Below are 17,132 nucleotides of genomic sequence, written 5' to 3' on the forward strand. Positions count from 1 at the left end.
TCATTATAATGAAGCTAATTGTAGGTCTGGTTTAGCTGAAATGGTAGCAATTGATCATTTATCTTTTAGTTTTGGTGAAAAATTAGGTTTTACTCGATTTTGTCAAAACTTTGTTAATCCTAGTTTTAAATCAATTCCTAGAAATACTTTGAAAAGGAATTTGTTAAAATTGTTTAAAAACTCAAAAATTGAATTGATAACATATTTTCAAAACAATAATATTAATGTTTCTATTTGTAGTGATATTTGGAGTGATCATTGGCAAACTCATTCATATATGGGTATTACTTGTCATTGGGTTGATGAAAATTATGTTTTACAAAAAAGAATTCTTGCGTATCGATGTTTTGATGAAAGTCATAATGCTGAAAATATTTGTAGATTAATTCAACAAATTTTACAAGAATATAGATTAGTTAATAGAATTTTTTCAATTTCTTTTGATAATGCATCGGCTAATACTGCTTCTATTAATGAATTGAAAAGAATTTGCCAACCAAATTTTGGTGGAAGATTTTTTCATGTTAGATGTGCATGTCATGTTTTAAATTTATGTGTTCAAGATGGTATTAAGTCACTTAATTCTTATTTAGATCCAATTAGAAATGTTATTTCTTATATTTGGGTACACCCTCGAACTGCAAAAGCATGGGCACATTTTTGCACCTCCAATGGTCAAACCCCAAAACGTTTTTCAAAAGATGTCCCTACTCGTTGGAACTCAACTTTTAAATTACTTAATCAATCTTTTGAATATAAAGATTTATTGTGTTCTTTTGCAGCAAATTATATTCCACAATATCCTATTTTTCCAACTATGTGGAATGTTTGTAGTTCAATTTTGAATATTTTACGAATTTTTAATGATGCTACTCATACACTTAGTAGTGTTTATAAACCAACTTCACATCAATTTTTAATAGAAGCAATGAATGTGGCCGGTGTATTAATGGAAGGAATTAATGTTGAAGAAATTTGTCATGCTGTTTTAGAAATGAGAGAAAAATGGTTACGTTATTATCAATTTATTCCTGAAATTTTTCTTGTTACTATGGTATTTGATCCTAGGTGTAAATTTGATGGTTTAATTGAGTGTTTGTCTAACTATTATTCGTTGTTAGGATTAGAAAATAATGAAGAAATTGATGTGAATATTATAATTTCTAAGGTTAGAACTTTATGCAATCAATTATATGAAGCATATGTTATTGCTCCTAGTAGTGAAGAATCATTTCCATCCATGGCTCCGCATTCCTCTTCCTCCCAACCAATGAAATGGGGTCATAAATTTTTAGATCAAAGGAGGAAAAAACCTAGATCGAGCTCACATTTGGAGCTCGAAACTTATCTAACCACAGTTTTTGAGTTTGGTGATGATACATGTTTAAATTTTGAAATTTTGGAGTGGTGGAAAAGGCACAAGGAGACATTTCCAACTCTTGCAATTATTGCAAGTCAACTTCTTGCAGTTCCAGCTTCAACTGTAGCCGTTGAACAAACATTCAGTAGTGGAGGCAACATTTTGGACGAAAGAAGATCAAGATTGGCTCCAGAATCATTGGAAGCTCAAGTTTGCCTCGATGATTGGGAAAGAGCTAACATGCGACGTCAAGAAGAACTTATCCATTCATCATCATCTGACGAATGGGTTAATGATGGTTCAACAACGGCGACTTCCGACTCCAATGAAGATGCGTAGGATCCAAGTCCATATTTTATTTTTTTTCACATTTGTAAAAATTAATTACTTGTATTACATTTTTGTTGTAATTATTTTTTAATGAAATTAAGTCTAATTCTATTTTTTATTTTTTATTTTTCACATTTGTAAAAATTAATTACTTATATTACATACTTGTTTAGTTGTTTTAATTATTTTTAATGAAATTATTACTTATATTTCTTCAATTTTTAGTAGTGTTTTTTTATTAAAAATATGGTTGAGAATATTTATATTTACAATTACATTTAACAATTAAAAATCGAAACCAAACCGAACCGAACAACGGAACAAGGACCAAAATTGAATACAACAATATTTAAAAAAAATTAAAAAAATTCGGTTTGAACCGGAACCGGAACCGTTGACCGAACCGGCTCAAACCGTTGACCGAACCGGTCCAAACCGTTGACCGAACCGGCACGAACCGGAACCGGAACCGAACCGTCCCAAACCGCCCTTGGGCGGTTCGGTTCAGGTTCAAAGATTTCTTGAACCGGAACCGGCGGTTCATGAACCGGAACCGACGGTTCATGAACCGTGGCCATGTCTAACTGTCGCCACTAAACCCATCTCCAACCGCCACCTTTGTTGTTGCCCCAGCCCCCACCTCCTCCTCCATTCACTATATATATAATATATTTTAATTTATATTGACTTAATATATTTAAAATTTTTATTAAAAATTAATATTTATATAAATTTTATTTACATCATTCAACACCATGTCTATTTTGATTTTTTTGTGAAGTTTTGATAGTTTATCAATTCTTTAAAACCAAACATGTAATTATTAATTGATAATTTAAAATATATTTATTCAAATACATTATCAATTTAAACTTTATCAAACTTTTAAATTTTATATAACTTAAAAAGGCTATGAAAAGAGACAGTAAGCTAAACATCCCCTAATCTCTCTTTTAAGTCTCTTTTGTTGATACCTCGTACAAACAGACATGACATCATTTCTATATATATATTTATATATATATTATAATAAAATAGCCGTCAAAAATTTTCCCACTCATTTTCAGTTATTATTTAGATATTTTATTATATTTTTTAATTTTTTTTGCTTACCCGAAATGAAATTTTTATAAATCATTAATTAAGTCTAAATTTGTGAAAATCGTGTAGTTCTTGAAACACGTAAATATATTTTTTTATTGTTAAATAGTGTTTTGAGAATGTGTAAGTATGCTGATATATGAAGAGACAAAATTTAATTCATATTATTAATTTTTAAATATTAACATAAAATTTTAATTGAAATAAATTACAGAAAAATGAGATTTCTTTAAATCAGGAGAACTCTTGAGATATCAAGTAATACCGTTGAATACCGACTGCCAAGTAAATTTTTTATTTTAATTTAATTATATATATAGTTTAATTAATTTAAATTTATTTTTTTATAATTTTAAATGTTATAATTTTATATATAACTTAAATGTTATAATTTCATTTGTAACTTTATTTTTTTTATTACTTTCTTAAAAATGTGACATGTCTTAAATGTGATAATTGATTGCTAGAGGGAATATGTAAAGTCATGTATGGATAATTAATTTTAAAATTTTGATTATTATTATTTATATAATTAATTGATTATTTAAATTATCTTTATTTTATATATAGTTTAATTATTTTAAATTTATTTTTTTATAATTTTAAATGTTATAATTTTATATATAACTTAAATGTTATAATTTTATTTTTTAACTTTATTTTTATTTGTTGTTTTCTTAAAAATGTGACATGTCTTAAATGTGGTAATTGATTGCTAGGAGAAATATGTAAGGTCATGTATGTATAATTAATTTTAAAAATTTGATTATTATCATTTATATAATTAATTAATTATTTAAATTATCTTTATTTTATATAGTTTAATTAATTTAAATTTATTTTCTTATAATTTTAAATATTATAATTTTATATATAACTTAAATATTATAATTTTATTTTTTAACTTTATTTTTTTTGTTATTTTCTTAAAAATTTGATCTGTCTTAAATGTGGTAATTAATTGTCAGGAGAAATATGTAAAGTCATATATGGATAATCAATTTTGAAAATTTGATTATTATTATTTATATAATTAATTGATTATTTAAATTATTCTTATTTTATATATAGTTTAATTAATTTAAATTTATTTTTTATATTTTTAAATATTATAATTTTATATATAATTTTAATATTATAATTTACTTTTTAACTTTATATTTTTTATTACTTTCTTAAAATTTGATCTGTCTTAAATGTGGTAATTGATTGTAGGAGAAACATGTAAAGTCATGGATAATTAATTTTGAAAATTTGACTATTACCATTTATATAATTAATTAATTATTTAAATTATCTTTATTTTATATATAGTTTAATTAATTTAAATTTATTTTCTTATAATTTTAAATATAACTTAAATGTTATAATTTTATTTTTTAACTTTTTTGTTTTTACTTCTTTCAAAATTTGACCTATCTTAAATATGATAATTAATTATTAGGAGAAATATATAAAGTCATATATAGATAATCAATTTTGAAAATTTGATTATTATTATTTATATAATTAATTGATTATTTAAATTATTTTTATTTTACATACAATTTAATTAATTTAAAATTATTTTTTATAATTTTAAATGTCATAATTTTATTTTTCAACTTAATTGTTTATTTTCATTTATTTAATTCTCCTTTTTCCCATTGGTCTACTCCGAAGATGTGCTATATGTTGGACTTGGGGAAATTAAATACAAATTAAATTTGTGTTTTGAAAATTATGTTAAGTAAGATTCAGATTGTGTGGCAAAGCGTGGGAAAAAAAGGAAAACTTAATGGTGACATGTGATTTGATAAATTGAGAGAAATTGAAGAATTTGAAAGAAGAAAAATTAATAAAAAGAAACAAATATTTGTCTCTTCTTCCTCTTCATTCCCGTTCAACACTTCCATTTCCTCTCTTCTCCTTTCTCAATTCTTCTTCTTAAATTTTCTCTTATTTTTTATTTTTATTTAGTAAATTTTAACCAATTTTTTTATTCAGTTTGGTCTTCTGATGTAACATAGTACCATTATTATGTCAAGTGAGTGATATGAATGCAACTAGAAAAAATTAGGCCTTGAGGGTTCGTGTGGTACGCACATACGAGACAAATACATGTGAAAATTAAAAAATAAAAACGTCTACCCTTGAATACATATTTTAGAATAAAGAGGTTGATTATCGTTTATTCTTTTTCTTTTTTCTGTTATCGTGTAATTTTTGTATTTTTTTACGCATTGCTTATTGTATTACATGTTAATTTAGGTTTATTTTTTACATGATTTCGGGATAGAGTTATGTACTTTTTATTGTTCGTCTACCCTTGAATGTATATAAAGAAATCTTTTAAAATTTATAATTCTTTTGTTGTGTTCTCATGATTGTAACATGATTATTTTGTTTAATTTTTACTTTTTTATTATAATTTTTATTTATTATAATTACTAAATTATATAATTTTTACTTTAACAATTTTTTTTTTTTTATAATATCCATGCATCGCATGGGTTATCCACTAGTATATATAAAAGAGTGAAAGACAGAAGTCAAATCCAATTAAGGGATAACAGGCCCAAATGACACTACGGGCTTTGGGTGGGCCATGGCGTTGGAGACATAATCTAACAAATATATATAAAACAAAAATCAAAATATAGTATCAGTAGTGATAAAAAATAATATATAATAATAATAATAATATTTATTATAAAATATAAATAACATTCCAAACCGGATTGCACGCGTTGATTACCGAAGAAATGCATAATTCCTAGGTTTGACAAATCTATGTGCAACCGCATAAAGACATCTCAGGACTCGGAGTGGAGTCAAGAGCATCACGACACTCCTACTAGAAGAAACAAGGAAAAATATCTGTATCTGATTCAGAGTCTCATACCCAACGCTTACGTTCCGTTATTTGAATAATTCCGGACCACTTGCCCGTGGTGGAGGATGCCCGGCTGATCTACGGCTCCTCTACCCAGTTGCACAATACTCTCTGCCGTAGAGTATCATCGCCCCGTATTTTATTGTACTACATATACTGTACCCGTACGAACAGAAATTACTGGAAATGACCGAAATACCCTCCTCCTTTCTCTCTTAAGGGGTTCCTTCTCCTTTGTTCTGTTGCCGCTCACTGCTCAAAAATCAGACGATTTTAAGTGCGATTTCTTTCTCTAGAGAGAGAAGCCATGGAGGAGATGGACCACGGCCACATGAACGGTACGGGGGGCATGGATCACAAGACGGGGGACCACCACAAGATGATGATGCACATGACCTTCTTCTGGGGGAAGAACGCCGAGATCTTGTTCTCCGGCTGGCCGGGAACCGACGGCGGAATGTACGCTCTCGCTCTCCTCGTTGTCTTCCTCCTCTCCTTCCTCGTTGAGTGGCTCGCCCACTGGAGTTTCGGCAAGGAAGGCTCCAACCGCGTCGCCGTCGGGGTGGCACGGACGGCGGTGCACGCCGCCCGGGTGGCGCTGGCCTACATAATCATGCTGGCGGTCATGTCCTTCAACGTCGGCGTGCTGTTGGCGGCGGTCGCGGGCCACGCTCTGGGGTTCTTTCTGTTCGGGAGTAGGGTTTTCAGGGAGACGCCGGCGGCGGAAAAAGAGTCCGATGTGTCTCCGATGATTTGCTGATCTGCGCACGAGAAATTCGACACATGGGTTTGAATACCGGTTATGCCTTTGATGGGTTTAATTAATATCGTTGTGAATTTATATGTGATGCTAGGTTTTGAGTTAATTTGTAGGTGCGAGCGGGTAATGGATTATCATCAAATTAGTCATTCAGCTAAATGTGTTTATTATAAAGGCTCTTTTTTTTTTATCAAAACAATAAGCTTAAGGATGCATTAACTTGAAGAAGGGAAGCATTGGTGATGTAACAAATGAACATGATCATGATACAGAGGAAATTATTTTTGGTCTCGTCATCCAATCACACGGTAAATGTCTCATCTTTTCTAAGAAAGAAAAAATTTACAAATGGTATATATTATGACATAAATAAATATTAATTCTATTATAATAACAGGATATTTTTTTTCCCTGAAGTGGGAGTAAATAGAGATAGATAGATAGATAGACAGGGGAGTGCGATAGCTGATAGCTACAATTAGAATTAGCCCACCGATTCTGAAATGTTCATCCTGTTTTTGTGTGGCCGTGAGGGAAGGCGGAAGGAAAGGGGATGGAAGGAAGACCCCGGCATTGACGCCTACGCCTTAATTGACATATATCATAAATTTCCAGCCTGGCAGTAGCTAGCATCGTGCCACCAGCCAACATTAATAGCAGGCAGGACCATCTGCATTTTAGCTAGGTTCTATATATTTGTTCGTTAGATTATTATTATTAAAAAACATTAAGTAATTATTTTTTTTAAGAAGTAATAATATATAACCATTAAAACAAATCATTTATTAATAATTGTGTGTTCCATTTAATTTGGTTTTTAAAAAAGCAATTCAATTCAATTGTACTTTTATCAAATGCCTCTTTTTTAAAAAAATTAATATAAAACTGTTGTGATAACACAATGGAAATTGTGTTTAGTTTTGATATATAACCATTAAAATAATTGTGTTTTGTTTAGGAATTGGTCGCAGCCGAACATATAATATAATCACTGAGAAAACTGACATTTTTATAAAGTATTAATTTTAAAAATGGAAAATAGAAAGTTGAAAATTCTAAGCCGAACGCCGGAAACTGAACGGCTCTGTCAGTAGCTCTCAAGGCTGGCTTTATTGTACTACTCGTGATATTCGCTTCCACGTCATATTTGCTCCCAACGCCTAACTCGGCTGACAATCTTTATTTTGTTTTTTATTGTATTATTATTATAAATAATTTATTTTTTATTTTAAAAAATTATGCCTGATCTAATAACATCCTTTATTCGCTTATCTATTTAACTCTCTATTTTATTAATTAAATATATAAAATAATCAAATACACATATATATAATTAATAATTAAATACACAAAATAATTAAATACGTATATAAAAAATTAATAATTAAATATAAAAAATAATTAGATACATACATATAAAATTAATAATCAAATATACAAAATAATTAAATACGTATATACACAAAATTAATAATTAAATATATAATATCACTCATTTAATACAAAAATAAATACAAAATATTCTAAAATTACATATCAAGCTCAATTTGCCCTTATTGGTTTAGCTCGTCGCCACTATTACCACTCCTCATTATTGTCGTCGTTGCTATTCATCGTCACCATTACTTTCACTGGTCGTCGTCGTTACTATCAAATCTAGTGTCTACAACTTGTTCGTTACGTTTGTAACTTGTCTTTTTCAAATCTAATGTCGTTGCCACTTCAACATCTCTTCTCCAGTTGATTTTGCCTTCGTCATGTCTAGTCGATTTTTTTCGACGTTGATGGCTGTTGGGGGGGCTCGATGGCACGAAGACCGGGCAAGATTTCGATTCCCGACGTGACGAGGCTATTCAATTTTACTAAATTTTGGGTGAGGAAAATGGTTATAGTGAAGTCCGTTAAGAGTTAAATTTCTGAATTTGACTCCCTATAAAAAGCATTGGTGAGCAGAATGGCTACCCTGTTAGAGTTAGCCTTAGCTAAAGGCTTTATTTTTAGATAGACAAGCAGTTTGTAATTTGAGTAGATGTGGCACTGATAATCACTTACTTCATTTCTCAAAAATTTATTTTATCATTGGTTTAAGAGGGAAAAATTATATTTATATTCACAAATTTTTATGTGTACTTTTTAGAATTTTAAATTTTATAAAAATTACTTATTTAAACATTTAGCTAGCAAGTAAATCAAAGCACGCATTTCAGTTGTTTAAATTAGTGATTTTGTATAATTTAATGGTATATTTAAAATCACAAAAAAATAGGATTTTATTAAAAAAATATAAAAATTTAGGAATATAAATATGTTTTTGATAAAAATTCAAAAATACATTTAAAATCATAAAAAATTAAGATTTACAAAAAAAAAACATAAAATTTGAGGGACATAGATATAATTATTTTTGCCTTGTTTTAAGTTTTCTTACTTTTATCCACATATTATACTCATGATGAGTAATGTTCGACCACCCTCAGTGCCACTCAAGAGATATGACGATATATCCAATGAAACGAGGGTAGTAGAATTTTTGTGAAGTTCAAATTGTTGAGCCAAATTGCTATAATCAACATATTGTGTATTTTGATATTTGACAAAACATAATTTTAGTAAAATTATTTTTGGTATATTTAAAATCTCTAATGTATTTTGGATATGTCTTAAGTATTATAGTATTTTGTATATCAAAATGAACCAAAAAATATTATTTTTCTAAGTCTGGAAGATTAGCGCACTATATGGGAACATATAAAAAAATATTTTTATTTTGAAAAACTACCTTTTGGTATTTCGATAGCTAACATTCATTGTTGTTAAAATGATTTTTAATGAATTTTTCAAAAAATAAAAAGTATGTTTTTTGAGTGTCGTAAAATTGTTAAATTTCGAATTTGTACTAAAATCAAAATTCTATTTTCTTATTGTTTTGGCTTTTGATTTTTTAGATATTTTTATTGAATCCAAATAAGGGTTACTTTCTTATTTACATTTATGTATTAAATTAAATAGAAGGTAAAATATAAATTAAAGAAAATGAGGATATTTATTTAAACTAAAAAAATGTTAATATCTTGTAATGTATACATGTTATATGGGTTATATCTTCACACAATATTGTTATATGTCTAAAATTTATTTTCTGTAAAATTGGCCTCAGAAGTCGACTCTTGGTTTAGTGGAGTCGACTCCCCTTAATCTAAAGTCGACTCTTGAAAAGTTAAAGTCAATCCAACCGAGAGCATGTTATGCAGAGTCGATGACTGCACTCTCACCCTGCAATTAAAACATAATAAGAACAAATTATAATAAAACTTTTATATTTTTTTTATTTTAGTGAGAGGTTTATACTCGCCAGTGTACGAGTGCAATTGTAGTCCAAATTTAAATTTATATTTTCTGGATGAATCCAGGTCGTCCACTGAGAGATTTATTTATGGCAAAAGAAAAAGAATGTCACACACACGCACACGCATTTGGACAAATTGGCAACAAGGTTTTTTTATGAGTTTTTTTTAGACAACAGATACTAGAAAATAAAGTAAGGCAGAAATTGAAATAAACATTAAACATAAAAATATGAATTTGGATAGTGCTTGAGTTGAGATAATTTCAGTACACTACAAAAAAAAAGAGTTTTAACGAGGGGAAAAGTGGTCGTTAAAAGTCAATTTCCCTTCGTTAAAGAGTTTTAACGACGGGAAAAATCCCGTCGTCGCCCTTCGTTAAAGCTTCCGCCGTTAAAAGTATTAACGATGAAAAAAAAATATCGTCGTTAATATAAATAATGAGGGCATAAGTCCCGTCGTTAAAACTCATAATAACGACGAATATTCCCGTCGCTATAACAATATGTGTGATGATTGATAATAATATATAACGATAGATATTTCCGTCATTATTGCAATATTTACCAATCACTAAATATAATATCAATGATGGATATTCCCGTCGTTATTGCAATGTTTATCGGTCACTAAATATAATATCAACGATAAACATTCCCGTCGTTATTACAATATTTACCAGTCATTAAATATAATATCAACGATGAATATTCTCGTCGTTATTACAATATTCACTCGTCACTAAACATAATATCAACAATGAATAATCCTATTATTATAGCTATATTTACCAATCACTAAAAATAATATCAGTAATCAATATTTTCGTTGTTATATATATATTTATCTGTCATTATTATTATTATTACAATTTTAATGACTATTTTTACTATTATATAAGAATTTATTTTGTACTTAATAATTTTGGCAAGAGAGATACTAATAATAAAAATATCATCACATTAATTTAGTAGAAAACAAGTTATATACAAAAATGATCATCATTTACATTCATTATGTATTGATTACAATCATCATAAGAGCTTCTATACCCTCCACAATCATAAAAAATGAGGAAAAAAAAAACTATGAGTTTCATATTATTCTAAAATCTCCCTATAATGAAAATTAAAAAATTATTACAAGTATGGCTAGAATTCACGTATTATTCACAACTAATACCAAGAGTTCTTGCTCGACTTGTATCTTCAAATACCTGCAAATTGCAAAGAAAAAAAATTATATTACTCGTCATTCTCCATCATTGTATGATGATCTAAATTACATAAATCTCATAAGTCATAATGTAATCAAATATAAAAGCAAAAACAAAATAAACTTGAATTCAGAAGCTAATATTTAACAACTTATAATGCATCAGCTCTAAGAATAGAGATGTCTGTATGTTTGTTGCTATATGGTTTCACTACCAATAACATAGTCTAACCAGACATAAAATAAAAAAATAAAAAATAAAAACATTTCTATTTCTATTTCATAACATTTCTATTTCATAATATTTAGGCCTTTAAATTGGAATACATCTGAAAGTGATTCCTAGAAAGAGCAAATGGACATCCCAATTTAATGACAATATATATATATATATATATGCTAGAGGCCATAACAAATTGTCTCGGTTCCGTCCTGCCACAGCTGGACTCAAAAGTGAAAGTGTTCTATGTAAACTCAATCAACCAAACTATTTCAGCATATATCAACACATATATACCATCATCATAAAACTGTTCCAACTCATTCAAAATTCCAACATACTTTCAAGTGCAATATTGAGCTCAGAAGCATGCTGACATGGATATGTGGACATTTAAGAGCACAGGAACCAACAGTAACCAATAGAAGCAAAGTAATTACCTAGTTTAGCCACCACCAAATGTACAAGCATGCTAATAACTCCATTAATGGGGAAACAAGAATAGAAGTAAAGTTTCTTTTGTTGACTTACATAGCCCTATAATTATAAGCACATCTAGAACTTCAAAACTTCTTCTACTATTCTTAAACCAACACTAAGGTGAAAGCACTGTGTTTCATCTTTCATGTGTTGAAAATCAGCTTCCGGGTGTGAAGAGTAAGCCAAACTGACCTGGTCCAATAAGCTTTAATTGATTCTGTTCCATAGTAGTAACCGATTAAAATTATAGCTTTCTAAGATAAAGCTACAGCATATGCACTTTGTCCTCAAGAAACAAGGTTCAAACAACTGCACAAACATATTGGCAAATCCCAGCTAAAAGCATATTTAATTACCAATTCAAAAAAATTAACTGTCTGCACAAATAGGCCACTAGAATATTCCCCCTAAAAAAACTAATTTATTTCCAGTCGGATCAGAAACTCTCACTAAAATACATCAGTACTTCAAGAAGACTGATGGATCTTGATAATATGCTTGTGAACAACCTGTCTTTCTTAAGATCATACAATGCTAACTTTGTCACTTTAACTAACAGAAATCCACACCATTCTCTAAGTCCAACTCCTAAGAGTCTGTCATACACTTTGAATCTGTTACTGTAGCAATATTTTCTATCTTAATGAGTTTCAAAATTTGACAAACCCATTGATTTACATGATTCTGACTAGAAAGTGAACAGTTATTTAATGTTGAAAAGCACACATAGAATTAAGCATCTGGTATTCTTTTTGGTATTGCTTCCATGCCCCGTCCTCCCCTCTCATCCATATATCTTATTATTCATCCTTAGAAGAGATAGCCTGATTTCTTCTCCAAGTGTTGACCAAAAATCTACCAATGTATCAACAGAAAGTTTGGCAGTGTGCAGGGCACATGTTTCCCTTGTGCCATGCCCTCTGCCATAACCAGTCATGCTGGTTATGGCAGCAAATACACAAAAACTAGAGATTAAGAGGTTTAAGAATGTAATACCTGTTTTGTAAAAAGTTACAGAAAAAGCTGTCATATGGTTTAGCTTTGAACATTTTCCTGCAAAAAAGTTTAAATCAATTAGTTAAAAAAAAAAAAAAAAAAAACTTTAGGATCAAAACTATTAAGTGAAAAGAACCTCCTGAACATTTTCATCAAGAGTAGATGGTTTTTGCATAAAAGATTCAAGCCTTTGCAATCTGTCTTCAAACTCTATAATGCGCCTCTTTAGGATGAGATTTTCTTTATCCTTATCATTAAGTTTAGTTTGAAGCTCTTCCATCTTCTTTTTGCTAGGATCTTTAAAGTTTTTTCGTTTGATTCCACCGCCATACCCAAACACATGGCTGTGACGTTGCACTCCAAAACATTTTTCAACTACCTCAATATTAGAAATTGTTGGATCTGCTTGAATGGTCTCTAAAATTTGATCCTGCAAAATTTAAAGACTTACAATCGAATGGGAAAATAGTACTCAAAGAAACTTTAATAAAAGTTAATAGTAGAACATACATATTTTTCTTCAGCTTCAGGCTCAACCAACTTTCCATTCTTCTTTCGAGTTTCAAAAAAGATCTTTCCCATATCAGGTGGATTACCTTTTTTTCCTCTCTTTTGGCAATTATATAGAAAATTATCAAAAAAATTATATTGGACATTGAACATTGTAAATAGATAAATTGGTATTTATTACCATTTCATAAATGATTTCTCTATGAGGCTTACTACCCGTGCGATGAGGCATTGAAGATTTAGCTTTATTTTGAGAGGCTTGAGAGCTTATTTTCTATATGAGAACCAAAAAATAATTATCATTAGAGACATGTAACAGTAAAGCATCACAACATAAAGCCATTTTGCATTTGTTTTTTTTTAAAATTAGATCATACCTGAAAATCCTCAGTTAAAAAGTGTTTAATTAGAAGCCATTCCCAATCCTCTTTATCCATACTTTGTGGCTTATTTTTCAAAGCCTCAGCTACAGTTTTGCAAGGTTTAACATACATAGTATTTAAACTTGATCTCCAATTCGACCACAAAACATTCATATGCTCCAAGGTGTGGTCACGATACAACTCTATGTCAGGGTTCTCAAATTTTTCCTATTAAAAATGATGTATAATTAGTAAAATTGTTAGGACATCGAAGACTATCTTAATATGATATTAAATTTCTTTACATCTAATAAGACTCTAAGGCTTCTATAAATCCCTCAAAAGGATGACAATGTTTTAAGTAAACAAATAAAAATAAAAGATAGAGTAAAAAGAATAATTTACCTTAATCGCTTCCCACATGTGATTTTTTTCATTTTCTCCAATCTCTTTCCAAGCTTTCACTCGTACAGGACAAATGGTTCGATCACGCACAACTCTTCCCAAGTGCCTTGACCAAAATTGATGGTTCACCCCCACTGCTCGATTGTTATAGAAAATAATTGGAAGCTTTTCCCCAGATTTGAGCCCAGCCACTTTCTTGTTTTGGTTTTTTCCTCGAACTTTCTTGTTTTGAGTATTAATTTCACCTTTCAGAATTTGGAAAATAAAGAAAGATTAAAATAATTATAATTAAATATAAACCAAATTAAGACTTGAATACCATATACTTACTCTCAACAACTTTTTCTAAGATAGCAAACACTGGTTCACCTGATTTACCATCATAAGTCATAGGAGTATACTTTGCAACAATGTAATTGCCAACAACTCCTACTGGTAATAGGAATTCCTAAAGAATTTTGCAAAACCATTCAATATTATAAATCAAAATCACAAGTCAAAATCTGCACAACAAATTAATTTGAAATCAAAAAAGTAGTATTGCATAATACATGCCTTTTCAGTGCTAGACATGCTGATCTCTTCAAGACCATCCTGAATATCTAATTGTGTAGTAGAGGTTTTATACCATTGAACTACACTAGCAACTTCAGCCCCTCCAATAACAGTGCCAGTAATGATTATTTTATTATTTACCTTGAGATCACCTTGTATATTCAAATTTGTTGCCTTTGGAGGTTCTAGTAATTATGAAATGCATAAACAATCAATAAACATTTGATAAAATTAAAGAACATGGTAAATATAATGGTAGAATGTAGAGAATAATGTAGAAAGATATATACCAGGACTTGCATAATCATATGGCAGTCTATAAGGGACAACATCCAATTCTTTATCTTCCTCAACATAGACATGGATGTCACTTATACCTTTGTGGTCATTAAACATAGCATAGACATCAGCATCCCCATTTAGTTGCTTCCCATCCCCATAGAAGATTTTCACACCAACTGAGTATATGTCCAAGAATTTTCCGCATATACTTAAAATGTCAATGAAGGAGCTACAATCTTGTTGGAAGTCATTGTCTATATAATGTAGTTCACCAAAGTGAACAAAAAGACGATGGGATGTGAGTTCACCTAAAAAAAACAAATGCAATGCAATCATTAGAAGTTTAACAATTTAGAGAAATTAGAAGTTGCATAATATTTACCTGAACTAGCACCACTTGAACCTCCTCTTAGCAAATCTGTAGCACCATTTATATCTCTTCTTGGCTTTAATTGTTTTAATCCATGAACTTGTCCCTTAGCCAATGCACCTGGGGCTATAAACTTGTTTGCCTTGGATGGCAACCTTTTTCCAGCTATGATCTTTTGCATCTTTTACTTAAACCTGGAATAAGACAAAAAAAAAAAATACACTTTGATTTAAAAATAATACACAGAACAGATTAAAGTGCTAGAAAAAAAATAAGATTTTAGAGGACATTTTCACATATATATATATATATATGAATCGCTGGCCTGGTAGTAGTTTGAAGCTCAAAGAAATAGGAAAATTTGGATTGACGGGAGAGGCAACTTCAGATTTGGATTTGGTAGCTAGGGATTTGGTAGCAAGGGAAAAGAGGTGGGGATTAGGACACAGGAAGAGGCTGTGAAGGAAGATTTTTAACGTTATGAAGATTATGAAAAAAGAATATTAAGTGTAAAGAGAAAAATTAATAAAAAATATTATCTAATTAGAACTATATATATATTTGGAGGGAAATATTTTTGTTGATTTTTTAAACTCAATAACGACTGGATTTTTAATTACTAGTGAGAAATTCAGAAAATTGTTGTTAAAAAATTAATTTTACACCACATTTAGCGAGAGCGTAACTAAGTTCTCGTTATAATTATGAAAATTATGCTTTTAACGACGGGGTATTTGTCCTCTTGCTAATTTTCTCTCGTTAAAAGCCTTTTTTTTTTTTAGTGAAATTTGTTGAATTGAATCCAATTAAACTGTCATCCTCCCTCTCATGTGGGGAACTCATGCATTCACTCACATATTATCTAATGACCTTGTTTGATTTTATGATTATAAAGATTAATTAATTATACTCCAATCAAAAGGGCTATGGTTAATGGCTATGCTCAATATATATATGATACAATTTAAAGTTCACAATAATGACAGGAAGAAAAGGTGAATTTGGATTGATGGGAGAGGCAATTTTGGATTGACGAGAAGAGAAGGCAACTTTGGATTTGGATTTGGTAGCTGGGGATTTGGAATTGATCACAGGAAGAGGCGTGGATTGGGATATAGGAAAAGGCGGGAATGTTTTCTAATAACCTAATGAAGATTATGAAAAAATAATATTAAGTGTAAAAAGAAAAATTAATAAAAAAATATTACTTAATTAGAATTATAGATAATGTTTGGAGGAAAATATTTTTCTTATTTTCTAAACACAATAACGACGGGAATTTTAATTAATAGTGAGAAATTTAGAAACCTGTCGTTAAAAAACTAATTTTACACCACATTTAGCGAGAGTATAAATAATTTCTCGTTATAATTGTGAAAATTATGCTTTTAACGACAGGCTATTTATCCTCTTGCTAATTTTTCCTCGTTAAAAGCCTTTTTTTTGTAGTGGTACCAACCCGTTGATTCCCAAATTTTAGCATAAAAAATTAGCAACATTAATTTAATTTCAGATATGAGGGTTTGTTATTAAATGCAATTAGAGATGATGATAGTTCTAGGTTAAGCAATCCCCAAACATGATATGCGAGATTCTAATTTAAGCAACCACCATAAATCCAATTGCAATTAATACACAAAACAACTAAATTAATCATCTGGGTTTAGGTATGATAGCGTTTCCAGTTCTAGTAACTCTCATACATGGCATGAAAGCTCTAAGTTAGGCTTACGCTCCAATCCAAACTTAGTGATTTTTTAATAATTAATACACACTCATACTGAAATTTAAATTAATGTTACTTATTTAAAGCGCAGCTTTCTTTGGGAATCATTGGCGTTGGACACTGTCCTTGCCTTAACCCAAGATTAGATTTAACTACTCATTTTTATTTGAAAGTTAATTGACAGAAATTTAAATGACGTAATTTAAATAACAGAATTTAAATGACAGGAATTAAAATAGTA

General features: G+C 29.6%; 2 protein-coding genes across 9 annotated transcripts; one reads left to right on the forward strand and one right to left on the reverse strand.

Annotated features, from left to right (window-relative positions):
- Nucleotides 1-5,858: 5,858 nt before the first annotated feature.
- Nucleotides 5,859-6,628, forward strand: LOC127796532 (copper transporter 1-like). The gene has a single exon (XM_052328707.1). The coding sequence runs from the start codon at nucleotides 5,974-5,976 to the stop codon at nucleotides 6,424-6,426; it is 453 nt and encodes a 150-aa protein (XP_052184667.1). The 5' UTR covers nucleotides 5,859-5,973; the 3' UTR covers nucleotides 6,427-6,628.
- A 4,093-nt stretch (nucleotides 6,629-10,721) lies between these two features.
- On the reverse strand, nucleotides 10,722-15,364 carry LOC127796400 (uncharacterized). Of its 8 annotated transcripts, XR_008021999.1 has the most exons (12): nucleotides 15,178-15,364; nucleotides 14,804-15,103; nucleotides 14,514-14,698; nucleotides 14,289-14,406; nucleotides 13,959-14,203; nucleotides 13,569-13,781; nucleotides 13,373-13,465; nucleotides 13,192-13,290; nucleotides 12,818-13,111; nucleotides 12,682-12,738; nucleotides 11,737-11,994; nucleotides 10,723-10,986 (listed from the first exon to the last, which is right to left on the reverse strand). XR_008021999.1 is itself a non-coding variant. In XM_052328534.1 (11 exons), the coding sequence occupies exons 1-10, from the start codon at nucleotides 15,344-15,346 to the stop codon at nucleotides 12,721-12,723; spliced, it is 1,491 nt and encodes a 496-aa protein (XP_052184494.1). In that variant the 5' UTR covers nucleotides 15,347-15,364; the 3' UTR covers nucleotides 10,722-11,902; nucleotides 12,682-12,720. The 8 variants fall into 8 exon arrangements, 7 of the variants coding, with proteins under 7 accessions (XP_052184494.1, XP_052184493.1, XP_052184490.1 ...); XM_052328534.1 differs by having other exon boundaries at nucleotides 10,722-11,902; nucleotides 13,061-13,111; XM_052328533.1 differs by having other exon boundaries at nucleotides 10,722-11,994; nucleotides 13,061-13,111.
- Between the last annotated feature and the right edge of the window lie 1,768 nt (nucleotides 15,365-17,132).

The sequence above is a fragment of the Diospyros lotus genome, chromosome 3, assembly GCF_014633365.1.
Source record: "Diospyros lotus cultivar Yz01 chromosome 3, ASM1463336v1, whole genome shotgun sequence".
Classification (NCBI taxonomy): domain Eukaryota; kingdom Viridiplantae; phylum Streptophyta; class Magnoliopsida; order Ericales; family Ebenaceae; genus Diospyros; species Diospyros lotus.

Coding starts and splice junctions, on each gene's coding strand:
- LOC127796532 (XM_052328707.1), top strand. CDS start 5,974: ATGGAGGAGATGGACCACGGCCACATGAACGGTACGGGGGGCATGGAT.
- LOC127796400 (XM_052328530.1), bottom strand. CDS start 15,346: ATGCAAAAGATCATAGCTGGAAAAAGGTTGCCATCCAAGGCAAACAAG. Junction 15,104..15,177: donor TTCAAGTGGTGCTAGTTCAG/GTAAATATTATG, acceptor TGTTTTTTTTAG/GTGAACTCACATCCCATCGT. Junction 13,466..13,568: donor TTTTAACTGAGGATTTTCAG/GTATGATCTAAT, acceptor GTTCTCATATAG/AAAATAAGCTCTCAAGCCTC.